This window comes from Staurois parvus, unplaced genomic scaffold (genome assembly GCF_062004578.1).
Source record: "Staurois parvus isolate SC_StPar_1 unplaced genomic scaffold, SC_StPar_1.0 ptg000498l, whole genome shotgun sequence".
Taxonomy (NCBI): Eukaryota; Metazoa; Chordata; class Amphibia; order Anura; family Ranidae; genus Staurois; species Staurois parvus.
This window is the reverse complement of record NW_028318294.1, coordinates 6,428,702-6,442,974: the sequence shown is the minus strand read 5'-3', so window position 1 is coordinate 6,442,974 and position 14,273 is coordinate 6,428,702. Positions and strand designations below refer to the sequence as shown.

General features: G+C 40.2%; 1 protein-coding gene across 1 annotated transcript in view; it reads right to left on the bottom strand.

Moving 5' to 3' along the window:
* ADAMTS18 (ADAM metallopeptidase with thrombospondin type 1 motif 18) overlaps nt 1-14,273 on the bottom strand; it is a 138,219-nt gene that overhangs the window by 8,882 nt on the left and 115,064 nt on the right. The window contains exons 19-23 of the mRNA XM_089689821.1: nt 12,886-13,012; nt 7,656-7,857; nt 4,335-4,526; nt 2,394-2,606; nt 387-534 (exon numbers count right to left, since the gene is read on the bottom strand). Coding sequence (XP_089545947.1) covers nt 387-534; nt 2,394-2,606; nt 4,335-4,526; nt 7,656-7,857; nt 12,886-13,012 — 882 coding nt within the window. The remainder of the gene's footprint in view (nt 1-386; nt 535-2,393; nt 2,607-4,334; nt 4,527-7,655; nt 7,858-12,885; nt 13,013-14,273) is intronic.

Sequence of the window (14,273 nt, the reverse complement as noted above, 5' to 3'; positions counted from 1 at the left end):
AAAAGCATTGCCACAGCTGAAAGCCCATCAACACATGCCCTCAGGCTGTCTTACTTTTTCCAGACAATCATTTCAGAGGAACTTCAAGGTTCAGTAAACTATACCTATATTAAAAATAAAGGCTTTGGGCATATAGGCCACGTCTTCATTATACATAATAAAGCTGAATGCCAACTTTTCACAATGTGCATTAGAATCCAGAATACATTAGACAGGACCAGCCACATTTCCTGGCTGGAGGACATTCATCATCATCTATCATTTTTCTCCCAGCCTTACTGTCCCTTACTGTATTTTTGATAGTCTGTACCTTCAATGGTTCTAAGATTCTCCAAAATTCTAACAAGGACAGCCAGCCTGTGCATCACACACTATTGAATACTTACCATGAACACCTGTAGAAGGACAGAAGTGCATGTTGCAGGCTTGAGATGTTGGTGGCTTCTGATTAGGTAAACAGCCCACAGCAGGTCTACCTTGATGAAGACACTGGACATTCCTTATCTGAACTCCTCCACCACAAGTCACAGTACACTATATAGAGACAAGTAACAAAGATTTCATTTGCCACTGACAACATTTGATTGGCATGATGATGTTGATATTTAAAAATATATATAAATCACTAAATAACATGTTTTGTTAAAAAAAAAAAATAAGTGTGATTTTCAAAAAAAAATTTAACTATACATATTATGGGAAATAAATGATTATTTCCATTTGTACAAAGCTCTCTAGACCCATTCACATTTCCTAGGGGCATACAGATTTATAAATGCAGAGTTAGTAAGGGCGATTAAGGGTGAGGAGTAGAGATTGTCCACTTAGATTAGGAAAAGCTAAAGCTGCATTCACTTCATTTATCTAGTCGTTTGTAAGTAAAAATCCTTCATTTTATACATGATTGGGTATTCTAAGTGCACATAACTTTACCATATTCACTGAATGAACATCCATTACTCTTTTAGTAAATCAGTGTATTAGGAAAAAACGAATTCAATAAGAAACATAGCATACCATTTATTTTTGTTACATAAACATGAAGACAACCCTAAGGCCCCTTTCGCACAAGCAAACTAATCTGGTCAGCCTGTCAGTCTTTCAGGTGGACCTGATCTATTGTTCTTTATGGAGCGGCAGGTGTACCTGGTCATGTGTCCGTTTATACCCGCCTACATCCTACGATCCGCTAAAACCAAACAGATAGGGATCTGTTCCCCATACGTCTAGCGAATTGGATCAAATAGCAGCCAGTTGTAAACCGAAAGGTGGTCCGTTTACATCCACAGGGGACAGCAGGCTGTGCCTGTGTCCACTTTGCATAAGTGGAGCAGGCATGGATCAGCCATTCAGCTTGCACAGCGGCGGGGATCAGGGGACAGATCTCCCGCTGAGCAAGCGGACTCCTGAGATCAAAGAAGTTTCCAATTTATTCAGATACTTTTAAATGTTGTTCCTTGGCTAAAAAAATGCAGACAGTGCAGCATACAGCACTGACATTGATCAACTGGGAATAATGAAGGTAGACCCTTCCACGCAGAAATTCATTTGAGAAAGGACATGGTAAGGAAAATATGACTTATTTCAGAACCAAGAAAAGGTATTAATCTTCAAAAACCTTTGCTAAATGTTTTCTATAGCTCATGGAAAAATATTATTTTGTCCTTAGTAAAACTGGAGTAACACTTTAAAGCAAAATTTCCTAGTAAATTATAGGAAAATCGTACAAACATATTGAAATTCTGACAAGCATACATTTGTTGTTTACATTATTCTGCATCCACATATTTAATTCTATGGTGCATCCTAGTAACATGATTTATTGATGACTTCTGTATACCTTAGCTAATTGGTGAAGCTTCCTTAAGCACACTGGACATTTTTGAAGTTGCTTCTATGGGCGTTAGGCTTTTTTTTTCCTGCCTCTAAATTCCCTGCATGTTAGCCTATGTGTCCATGCACACGTAGGCTTTTAGCAGTGTTCAGTGGCCAGGACTTTTAGAGGCAGAAAAAAAAAACCCTCTGCCATCGCATCCAGAAGCAGAAGAGTTTTGGCAGAAAAAACACCTGACACTCGTAAACATGTCTAAATGCTTGTTGACACTTAGTGCTTGAGTGTTAAATTAGTTCAATACACAGAATAAATTACTATTCTGGCCAATGAAGTGAATTAATGCCCAAGCTTGGCACCTGTAAACGCACCTAAATGCTTGTAAGAGACAAGCATGAGGGATTTTTTCTGCCAAAATGTTGATGCCAGGAGGAAAGGCTTCTAGGAGAGTTTGAAAAATGTCCTTGTGTGCATGAGGCCTAATACCCTAAGCACAAGTGAAGCAAGAACCATATGGTTGGAGGAAAGACTAAGCATGTGGCGTGTTACTCTGAATACTTACCGGTTGCCACGGAGATGCATGCCACCCATTATAAACAGTGTATGGTGTTTGTACAGGGCATGGCTTGTTATTGCATGGTTGTTCCAGAGGTATGGTGACTTTTCGGACACTTCGACACCTTCTTTGTGGAACAGTCACAATTTTGCCATGAATGTCCTTCTCGCCACATTTCAGTTCTCGCTTCCTAACACCGGGGCCACAGGTCGTTGAACACTGCACAAAGGAAAACAGCATATGATTAAATAACAGAATTTATGTGAACCTGTCTTACAAATTTCAACATATTAAAGATCTTAAAACAAAAATTAAGGTAAAATTAAGGTAAGCCATGGAAAGGCCAACTTCACTAAAGCTGGATCACATGCTGGTATCACGACCCAGTTTTGAATTCTTCAGGCTGAACTATTAGAAGTGTGCTTATTCATACCCTAAAATGTTGTTTTCAGCGCCTTTTTATATTCTACATTTATCTTAGTCAGCACCACCACCACCACAGCTGTGCCCCTTCAAAAGCACTGCCTACTTCAATCATCAAGTCAACAGCACACATCTACCTAACATCCTTGTTCCTCCAGCCATGACTCCGCAACTCAAGGGAGGTTTCACTATCTCTGTTCCTGAGCTGTAAAGTGTACTCGGCAACATTCCATTTCATCTTTGACCTAGCAGCTCTTCTGCAAATACCACTGTGACTCCATTACAACTTGCAAGTACAGTAGTGGAGATACTCTGCAAATATCGCCCTCCCCATCCCAGCTAGGCTCTCCCAGGACCACTCTATGATATAATCCCTAGGGTTTAGCTATGGCTACAGTTTTATTCTTATGCTATTGAAAGGTATTCACATTCATTTTATTAGGCTAGTGCTACACAGATTTTTTGTAGCTCAATTATGCCAAGAAAAATTACTTCCGAATAATTGTCAGGAGTAGCAAATAACTACCTAAGTAGCATGCAGTAGCATCTTGGAGCAATCAGCCATTCATTCATGAAGAACCATTAGAATATATGAGACTGATTGCTACTACTTCTACTTGTGAAGCTTATATGGCCATATGGAACTATTTGTTCCATCTGTTTAGCGATCAGTCGCTACTCTTATCAATTATTCATTGGAAATCTTAGCAGCAAGAATAAAAAAAACTCATAAGTAGCTCCATCCTAATAAGGTGACTGCCTGCAAGCATTGAAATCTCTCAGTAGCAAGAGATTAAAATTGCCTGTTTGGTTTTTCCCTTGGACTTTCACTTCCTGCAGAACAGAGGAACTACCCAATGGGCCTATTCAGTAAGGGAGTGCAGAGCAATGGTATAGTACCCTATGGCACTTAGAAAACAAATAGTTTCTTGGTTGACTATTAAACCAGCAACTTGAAATTTGGTTGGCTGCTATCTAAACATCTTTATACATTTGTTTGCCCTAAAATGATAATTTAGCATGCATTAAAATGTAAATATATATATATATATATATATATATATATATATATATATATATATATATAAAAATAAATATATATATATATATATAACCACCAAACATATTGCTATAGGGCAGGCCCTGACTTCTAATTCTTGAAAGCTCCAATAGGAATATCTCCCAACACTTTTTCCCAACTTTATTCCACCGGAGATTCTGGCTAATTGTGGCAACATCCGCTAATGCAATCTCTATGTTATACAATAAGTATCTGAATGAGATAGAGGGACTTCCTCATAATGGCAACAGCAAACATGCATGGTGCCAGTTTTAGGAAACCTCCCCCATAGAGTGTGAGTGATAAAGGAAAAAGGTAGGTTTAAATGCCCAGTATCTACCAAAAATGTCAATTTTGGATGGGCCAACCATTTAAAATGAAGGTCATTCCTTTATGCAATAAATTTGATAAAAACAGAACAAATCAAAGAACATTCTCAGTCTTTCTTTAGATGTGAAGGTTACCTCAGTCCATGCAGATATCACCCACTGCAGTTTGTCATTTTTCTGGCAGCGGGCGAGCATGCAGCTCTCAGTGGACTCTGGCTTGGAGCTGGCTGGACACAGGTCTGCTGGAAGGATTTTATACTTCTCTGAGTTGACACTTCTGCAATAAACCTCTCGTTTCCTAATTCCCTTACCGCAGGATCGGGAGCACTAGACCAGACAAGGAATGCAAGCTGTCAGACAGAGCTCATGTAGAATGCTTATATCAACCTGACATGTACAGTGCTCACTTACATGTATATATATACCAGAAGAGCTTGCGCTTAGTCCTGTGGGCTTGTAATGGGCCAAGGCTTTATTTTTGTGGATTAATATTTCTCCTCATTTTGCCTCTCAATCTACAAATTAGACATTTTGGCTGATACATCTGTATTTATTTAGTGACAGATATAAGGTCTGGCTTGTTAAAAGACCAAAGGGACCAGCAATTTTGTTGTCATGTGTATAATATGAATTTAATGGAGTCCATTGTTCCACTGTAATAGGCTGCTGTGGAAATTGGAACTTACAGTATGGTAAGGAGAACTTTAAGGAGACACATATTTTCTTTTTTACGTGAAACTCAAGACAAAATGTGATCTTTGCTTGTTTAGGATAGAGTGGGGAAGGGTTAGAACAGTGGGAGTCAACTTTCTTGATATAGGGGCCGCATGTGTAACCCTTACCAAAGGCCCACACATAGGGTTTGATTTACTAAAACTGGAGAGTGCAAAATCTGGTACAGCTGTGCATGGTAGCCATTCAGCTTCTAAGTTCAGCTTATTCATTTACGCTTTGACACAAAAAACTGGAAGCTGACTGGATTCTATGCAAAACTGCACCAGATTTTGTACTCCCTGGTTTTAGTAAATCAACCCCCAGTATTCAGTGAATGTAAGGGCTTGTTCACACTTGAATACATTTTGAGCTCCTACATTATAGTGTTAGTATAGGCACTAAACAGGCGTTAATGAGCTTTTGTACGGGCATAAGACTGGCTTTTTACAAGCATTAAAAAAACGCTGCCCAAATGTCTTCTGCGCAGTCTCTGGGGTTCAGGTCTGATGAAGGAGCTTACTGTGCATGCTCCGAAACGCGTTACCACCCCACGTCACATCCGACGTATGTGTTCCACGACCGTTTCTGAAGTTACAGCCATCTCTATTTTGACTTCCTGAGTTCCGAGGGCCATGCTGCCACTGGACAGCTGGATGACTCTTCCCTGCACCATCAGGAACATTGGTCGCAACCCATGATGAGCTATTATATTGTTACTCCTGTAAGTGTTAATTTACCTTGTGAATAGAATAAACTGCTAATATTGCACTTCAAGGCGCCTTCTTTCATTTCATGTTTGTTTGCACTAGAGCCTTGCCTCCTACTCTGTGAAGAGCTGCCTCAGTGTTATTGACCCTATCCATCCTTCATGTCCATCTGGCACCCCTCTCAAGTAGCCAGAGAGGATGGTTTCCAGCAGGAGCTTCCTATGGACTATACTTTCTGGAGACACATTACATGAGAATGTTAGAGGTCAATGCTATTAAATCCCCTTTACAAACCTATGATTCCATGTTTGTGCGTTCTACAGCCCAACTAAAAATTACTAGTGCTACCATTATCAATAATGAAAGTCCAGTTTGAAAAAAATATAAAGGAATGTACAGCACATAAAAAGTAAGGTAGTATGAAAGAAACCAAACTATGTAACTACCCCTCCCAAGAGGGAACCTGTGCTTGGTGGTTGACTCCGTATTCATAACTACTTGTACTGGTTACTGAGAATGTCCTACTTTGTTTTACATATGAAGATGTTGTATGACTTGCTGAAGTACGGAATAAAAAAATTTAGTTTAATGATAAACAAAATGTAACTACTAAAGCCCATTGCAAATAATATTTTGCTTACTGGTCTGGGTAAGCAGGGGCTCAAGTGCCAAAGAGCCACAGGTTGGGCACTAGGGGATTCAAGCCTCTTTCAGATTTTATTTCTATCTCAGTAGGTCTGTAATTGTATCCTGCTGAGACAGAATTAACCCACTCTTCAATAGCTCTATCCACTGCCCCAGTTAATGTGGAATGTATCATTTTAAATGTCCAAAGTGATTTACAAATCCAAAAGAGCAAAAACAAATACTGGCATTTCTGGGGCAGTCCTCTATAAAAAATCCAGTTGTACATATATACAATATACATATTTATTAAAACTGGATTTTTTTAATGGAGAACTGTCTCAGAAGTATTTATGTTCCTTTGGCTTTTTACTTTGGTTTACATAAGAGAAAAGAAAGACTTCACACTATTGCCCAATCATTAATGAAGTGGATGTCCCCAAACAACTACTGAGCCATTCAGTGCCAAAATGGATAGGGGAAAGTTCACCCCATGAGGAAGGTAGTGGGATACCAGCCCACACCTTGTATCATGGAAGGGGGAAGATGAGAAAACACCAAGCCTGCAAGTGATAGGTTATACTTCCTCACTTATAGTGATTGCAGGTTCCTGGGTTTAGTAACACTTTATCCGGTCTCCCGCAGTACGCAGAAAATGGAAAAGCAATTATTTTAGTAAACACAAACTGCTAAATACCTTTTCTCATCAGCAGTTAGAGCAGTCTTGTGACTTCTATCAGTGTTCAGCAGAGCACTGGTTAAAGCTTGTAGGAGGACTTTTCTCTCTGGTCTAAGAGGATGCAGAACCCCTGACCTCTGTCTGGACAGTGCTGATTGGCCCTGCGCTGATCACATGCACTCCCTCAAGAAAAAAAAAAACAACTCTCTAGCAATACACACCAAACTGAGCATGTGGAGAGTGTCTCCACACCATATGTCTTATCAGGAGATAAGAGAGGGACACTGGAAGAAGGGGAGGATCAGAGAGATCAGAATCAAACAGCCTTTTTACACAGTACAGATGATTAACCCCTTAGGTTCCACAGTGAGTATAACAAGCATGCTTTAATGGATATACAGACTGATTTTACGGTTGTGGGTTTAGTAACACTTTAAAGAATGAAAAAAGCAGCATTTAGATGAGTGTAGTAGTGTTATCATAGATTCACTTTATATAGAACATTCTATCTAGCTTTTGTTTGTAGAAGGCTTCTTCCACTCCCCAAAAACATATTTTGTAAGCCTTTGACCTTGCCCTTGTATAAAAACAAAATCCAACAGACAAAAAGATTGACTTCTTTGTTAACATGTTGTTATATTCTTTATAGTTTTGCTGGTTATTTGTTTGTTCAAGATATTAATTGAAGTTTAAAAGTGTTCCAAATAGCAATGCAGAAAGGCCATGTAATACCTGGGACCAGGGTCCTGTGCTCCATTCTGCTGGACAGTCCTGGATATGGCACTTCTGGACTTGAATGGGAGTGCTCACTGGACAGTGTGAATGTCCCACCAGCTCTTCACCTTGTGCTGTCCTCTGTACACACAGCACTGACCGAGTCTGTTCGCCTCCACCGCAAGACGCACTGCATGCACTCCAATCACTGGCTATCCAGCTATTGGCAAAAAAAAACAACCTTTAGAGCATATGGTACATTTTATGATATAAGGACTTAATAATGAGCCTATTCACAGCCTTAATAAATCAGAGCATTGATGCACAATGGTCCTTAGTAATAGTATTTAAAGGAGAAGTCCATTCAGGATACAAATCACTATTAAAGTTCAATTGATGTCACAGATATAGATCTGCAGCCAGACAGGCATTGTACCAGCAATCTCCATTTTCATCCAGTTTCCCATCAAAGCAGTTGTACAGAGTGTCTAAATATGACTAGCAGTGTAATCGGCACCAGAAAAGACCTCCTTCTTTCAGTAGTTCCCACAGATATTGGCCCTGTGCTGATCACATGCATTCCCCCAAGAAAAAAAAAACTCTCTAGCAATACGCACCAAACTGAGCATGTGCAGAGTGTCTCAACACCACGTCTTATCAGGAGATAAGAAGGGAACACTGGAAGAAGGGGAAGATCAGAGAAATCTGAATCAAACAGCCTTTTTACACAATGCAGAGGATTAACCCCTTAGATTCCACAGTGAGCATAACAAGCATGCTTTGCTGCATATACAGACCGATTTCACCGTTGTGGGTTTAGTAACACTTTAAAGACTCCCCTTCTGTGCAGTACAATGAATTGTGAGGATGATTGCGTTGAGGGGTGTGGCTGTTACTGAACTCAGCCAGCACAGACTACACTAGAGAAGGAAAGGAACCACCAGAGTAAAGAATATTGTAAAGCATTTCCAAGGAAAAACAGTCATAAATCACAACATGTGGGGGTATAGGACCAGGGCCGGATCCAGCCTTTTCTAAACTGGGGGTGCAGTAAAAAAAAATGTTGCTGGGGTGGTATTTTGTTGTGGGTTGTTGCTGTGTGGGGGGTCTATTGTTGCTGTGTGGGGGTACTATTGTTGCTGGGATGGGGTCCATTGTTGCTGGGAGGGTCTATTGTTGTGTGGGGGATAAATTTTTACTGGGGTGGGATCTATTGTTGCCAGGTGCAGTGGATCTATTTTACTGATTTTCTTGTTATTATCAACTGCCATAAAAATGATTTAGGCACCACAAAATGATACTTGGTTCTGTATTCTCTAAAAGGGGCGGTACTGGGAGGTGGGGGACCGAGGGACAGTTCTCAGAGGAGGGTAGGGGGTGGAAACAAGGAGGGACTCAGAAAGGGGGAGTTCCTGCACCTATTTTGGAGGGAAAAAAAGCCCTGTGTGCGTGTAATGTGCCTCAATCTGGCTGTAAGATGTAGCAGCAACTATTTCTGTCACTCTTGACAGCATCTGAAAGTGAAATGTAAGAGGAAAAATATAGAGATACATACATTTATAATGTGTCTGATTGCTACTAGGCTGTTGGGGAAGCCACAGGAGAAGCAAAACATTCTCTGAGGCTTCATTTCCTACTACATGCCCCAACAATTTATGAAACTTTATTTTTTTATTTCTCTTTTCATCACTTCAAGGTAGATATGTAAAAACACCAATAAAAAAAATCAATAGAGTATAGGTGAGCGCACAAAAACACACAAATAAGCTGCTGGCATAAAAGGATAGAACCCCTAAATCCTCTGGTAAATGGTAAATAAGTATGCAGCGCTAATAAGAATGATCTGGTGAAAACAATGCAATAACTGGAGAAGATCCAGTGACAAGAAATATGGTGAATGGATAAAATATTAAAACCAAAATAAGCACAAATAAATCGATAAATATTGCACTAAAATGTATAAGTGTAAATATAAATACATAAAGTGCAAAAAAGTGCTCATTAATCCATATTCCAGTAAGCTCGTTATAACACTTCAAGTAGAATAGTGCTATTATACTTATATAATATACGTATATAATAATGCTTCCCAGTAACCAGAATCACTATTATACTTGAAGTGTTATAACGATCACTATCTTGATTTTCATCCAGTCACGAGTTTACTGGAATATGGATCAATGAGCACTTTTTTGCACTTTATGAACTTTATGTATTTACATTTACACTTATACATTTTAGTGCAATATTTATCGATTTATTTGTGCTTATTTTGGTTTTATTATTTACCATGTAAAAACACCAGTTAACCTTTCACAAACCTGAGCAATAAATAAAAAAATGGTTAAAATACATAAGCAGAACCATCTTCAGTGAAAGTCGCATTTCCTGTCCCATCACACCTCTTGAGTCTTCTGATTGTACCTTTAATGGTCTTTATTTTGATCAGAGGTGGAAGGAGGCACAGTCAAACTTGTCTTTTACAACAAAATCATGATTTAGCTATAAAATGTATTCACCTACTGCAGGCCTTGAAATTTCTACTCGCCTGCTCGCCAATGGCGAGTGGAAATTATGGTAGTGGCAAGTGTGTGTCCCAGGGCCATCTTGCTGAGCAGGCTCGGAGCTCAGGCTGTATCTGTCATTGGCACTGGGAGCCATCAGACTGCCCAATAGCTGAGTGCAGTGAAAGCAAAGGAAGGAGTGTGTGCTGTGCTCTCTGCTCTCTGCCTCCCCCTAGAGTGCAGTACCCGGCTCTGTGAGTGAACAACGAAGTACTGCAACTTTTTATAGGGGTGTGTGTATGCATGTACATGTGTCTGTGTGTATGTACATGTGTGCATCTGTACATGTGTCTGCGTGTATGTACATGTATGTGTGTGTGTACGTGTCTGTGTGCATGTACATGTGAGTGTATGCACCTTTTTTCTATGTAATTGGGGCTACTCTTCCTGACAGTAGGATGAACCAAAGAAAAATAAAAATAGAGGCACTGCAACAAAGATATTTTTAAAATCACTTTATTGTAGAAATGTAGACCATTACATAGCAATCACATGCATCCACAATTGGCCTTTTTTATTTTTTCTTTGGTTCATCCTACTTATTATTATGGGACGTGGCACATAGGAGCCTATGATATGCCCTTACAGTCTGTCACTCTGTATTGGGTATCTATCCATGTTATTACTACTCTCCCTGACACATTGCGGCTAAAACATGTCTTGCACCATTTTCAGTGGTGAATGCTGTAAATATGGCCAGGTGTCCAGAAATGTTTGGTCATATAGTTCAGTTTACATAGTCATGATGAAATGTAAAAAAAATAAATAAATAAAATGTTTTGATGCATTTCTTAATTGGTAAACTAACAGTTTTGTTTTGCAGGTAAGTGCTTCCTTAGTAGAGCGGAGCTACCTACTCAGCCACTGTGCTGTATACTACCAGTCAAAATTGGGCAGGGAGGCTTTTATGAAACCAGGACAAGCTAAAACCTGGGCAGTTCTTGAACTTTGAAGGAACTATGCAAGCTGGCCAAGTATACATCACCAACAACATAGAAAAAGGTTGCAATCAGGGGCGGATTGACCATTTGGAAACTCGGGCACTGCCCGAGGGCCCGGGGTCAGTAGGGGGCCCCGTGAGATGCCCCTGGTACCTTTTTCATAGGCTTTTTTGAGTTTGGGCAAGGACACAGGGGCCCCATGATCCCCTATGGCCCCATGAGTTGTCAGTCCGCCCCTGGTTGCAATAGCATAAAAAATAATGCAAGTAAAGCACCTATAATGCCTTGGTAACATGTTACTAAACCCAGGACCCTGCATTCACTATACTTGGTCTCCCACAGTACACAGAACATGGAAATGCAATTATTTTAGTAAATATAAACTGCTAAATACAGTACTTTTCTCATCAGCAGTTACTGCAGTCTTGTGACTTCTAGCAGTGTCCAGCAGAACACTGATTAAAGCTTGTATAAGGAGTTTTCTCCCCTGAATGTCCTATGAGACTGCATAACCCCTTACCCTCTGTCTGGACAGTGCTGATTGGCCCAGTGCTGATCACATGCACTCTCCCAAGAAAAACAAAAACTCTCTAGCAATACACACCAAACTTAACACGTGCAGCTTGCCCCCAAAACTCTGTTCTATCAGCAGGTGGATTGGGGACAGAATACTAAGAGGAGGATCAGAGAAGTCAGGATCAAACAGCCTTTTTACACAATGCGGACCATTAACCCCCTAGGTTCCTCAGCGAGTATAACAAAAATGCTTTACTGCATATACAGACTGATTTTACTGTTGTGGGTTTAGTAACACTTTAAAAAGAGGAGCGTTTGGCAGGTATTTTCAATGCCTACTAAGCATCCCTGGTTTTGAAATGGCATATAAATCTATGCTAGCCTGACTTTATAAGCAATGTTAGTTCATACCTAACCATACCCATCAACAAAGTTCTCCATTGTGCACTGTCCAAGGAAAGTGATGGAAGTGCTGACCTAACAGAGGCTGAAATACCATGGTGCTGGATGTTCTGCATCTACCATCCATGTACCCAAGGTACCCTGATACATTTCATTGGATTCCACCTATCTTACACGCTGCAGTACATTTCTAAACCTAATTTCTCTGACTCTTGCAGAGTCAAGCTCATAATTCCCAATCTGTCTATAGTCAACTCAGCATTGCTTTTCTTTGGCACTCTTAGCCTACTTTGAAATCCAAAGTGGGATCTGGCCATGAGAAGTACTGGCCTCCATTTCTAGCCTGGTGCTTGCACCTGGAGCAGTCATTATTTCTATTTCCAGACCCACCACATGTTCTATATTTCAAAGTAGACTGAGCGTGCCAGAAGACAGCAACACTGTTCTGGCTGTGAGCAGCATAAGCAATGTATATTTGACTTTTGTGAAAATCACAGATATGTTGTTCTATTTAAAGGTGGTGAGTCCACTAAGCAGTATTAGCAGAAAAAGTTGGGGATTGTCACATAACTGTCTGTATCTGTGGATCTGCTCCTTGTGTTGACATGTGGTTGTCACAAAAGGTAACCTATGCTTATGAACCTTTTCATGATACCTTCAGACTTACTTGCCAAAGAATGTGACAGATTTACTTTAAGTCTCATATGTAGTCATTTGCGGCCAATCAAACATTAAGACCTGTCATCCAAGTCACTGCCTTCATTGGTTGCCTGAGGATATGATTCAGTGTATTCTTAAAGAAGTGAAACATATGGAGATACTTACTAGGCTGGACAAGGTTGGGTATTGCATGGTTTTTGCTCGAGGGAAGGCTTGTTCAATGAACTACATAAGCTGGAGTTTACTTGAATTTGAAGATCTTGAAGGCACAAAAACTTCACAGTCATATAACCTAATAAGAAAATTATAAGACTATTCAAAATGTCTATTAAAAAAATATACAAAACACATTCATCGATAAACATAACACAAGCCTGTTAATACATCTTGACTAGCTAAGGAATGTTCAAAGCCCAACCGCAGCCAAACCTATTTCATTCTAAACAGAATGGGAAAGGATTAAAACCTCTGTCTGGCATTCACTGCCGTATGTGTCCCTCTTGGGTAAATTTTCCCTCACTTACCCCCCGGTTCACACCTATGCGGCCGTGCGGGTTGCGTTTTGCTCAGGAACGAGAGTCCATTCATTTGAATGGACTCCCATGACTGTGACATGCAGGAAAAGAAGTCCCTGCACTTCTTTTGAAAACGCAACCCGTGCAGGAACATCGTTTCCCAGTACGGTTGCGTTTCCCAGTGCGGGCGGCGTGCCATTAGAAATAATGGCACCCGGAGGGTCCGCAATTCTCTGTGTGGGTGGTGCGGCTGCACGGATTTTCATGCGGATCCGCAGCGGCACCACCCGCACAGATGTGAACCTAGGGTAACCGTCAAGACAGTAAATGATGCATTTGAGGAAAACTTAACATTTCTGAAAATATTTTTTTTTTAGCTGTCCTTGCCCTGCTAGCCCAGTTACAACCTAACAATGTATGACTGTCACAAAGATGGCGAGTTCGAGATATCTTCCCAAGCAGAAATAAAAACCTGGTAGAAATGATCATCTCCTCTCTATCCAAAGCTAAAAAAAAAACGGGTGCAGTTGGACTTTATTATTTCCTTTACGGGCAAGGGTTTTAAAGCCATTGGGGCCCAGAAGCAAAGAGAAGCAGGGAGTGTTTGGCTGCATAGTATCAAGTAGAAAAAATTTCTTGGAAAATACATTTGGATAAAAGAAATGTATATATAATCTGGTCATTTCTATAATACTGTAAGGAAGCCATTAGTATTTGTATCACAGATGAATTCCATTTTAGATGGAAGAGAGATGGGTGGCCCGTAATGGTTTTGCTATGAGGGGCCCATCACACTTCATCCAAGACCTCATTACAAGGATGAAAACACAAGAAAACAAGACAAGTACCTAACTTTTGTCCTGACCACTCAAAGTAAAGATGTCTGATGCAACTGTATGGAAGGCAAGAGCCATGTTAGGTTTTGGGTGGATTGGAATTTAATATTGGATTTTATGTTCATCTGATTTACCAAATGAATGTTGTACAGAGACTGATGCTTCCTCATAGTCAGGTATAGGAAGATCACCTAGCACAGGG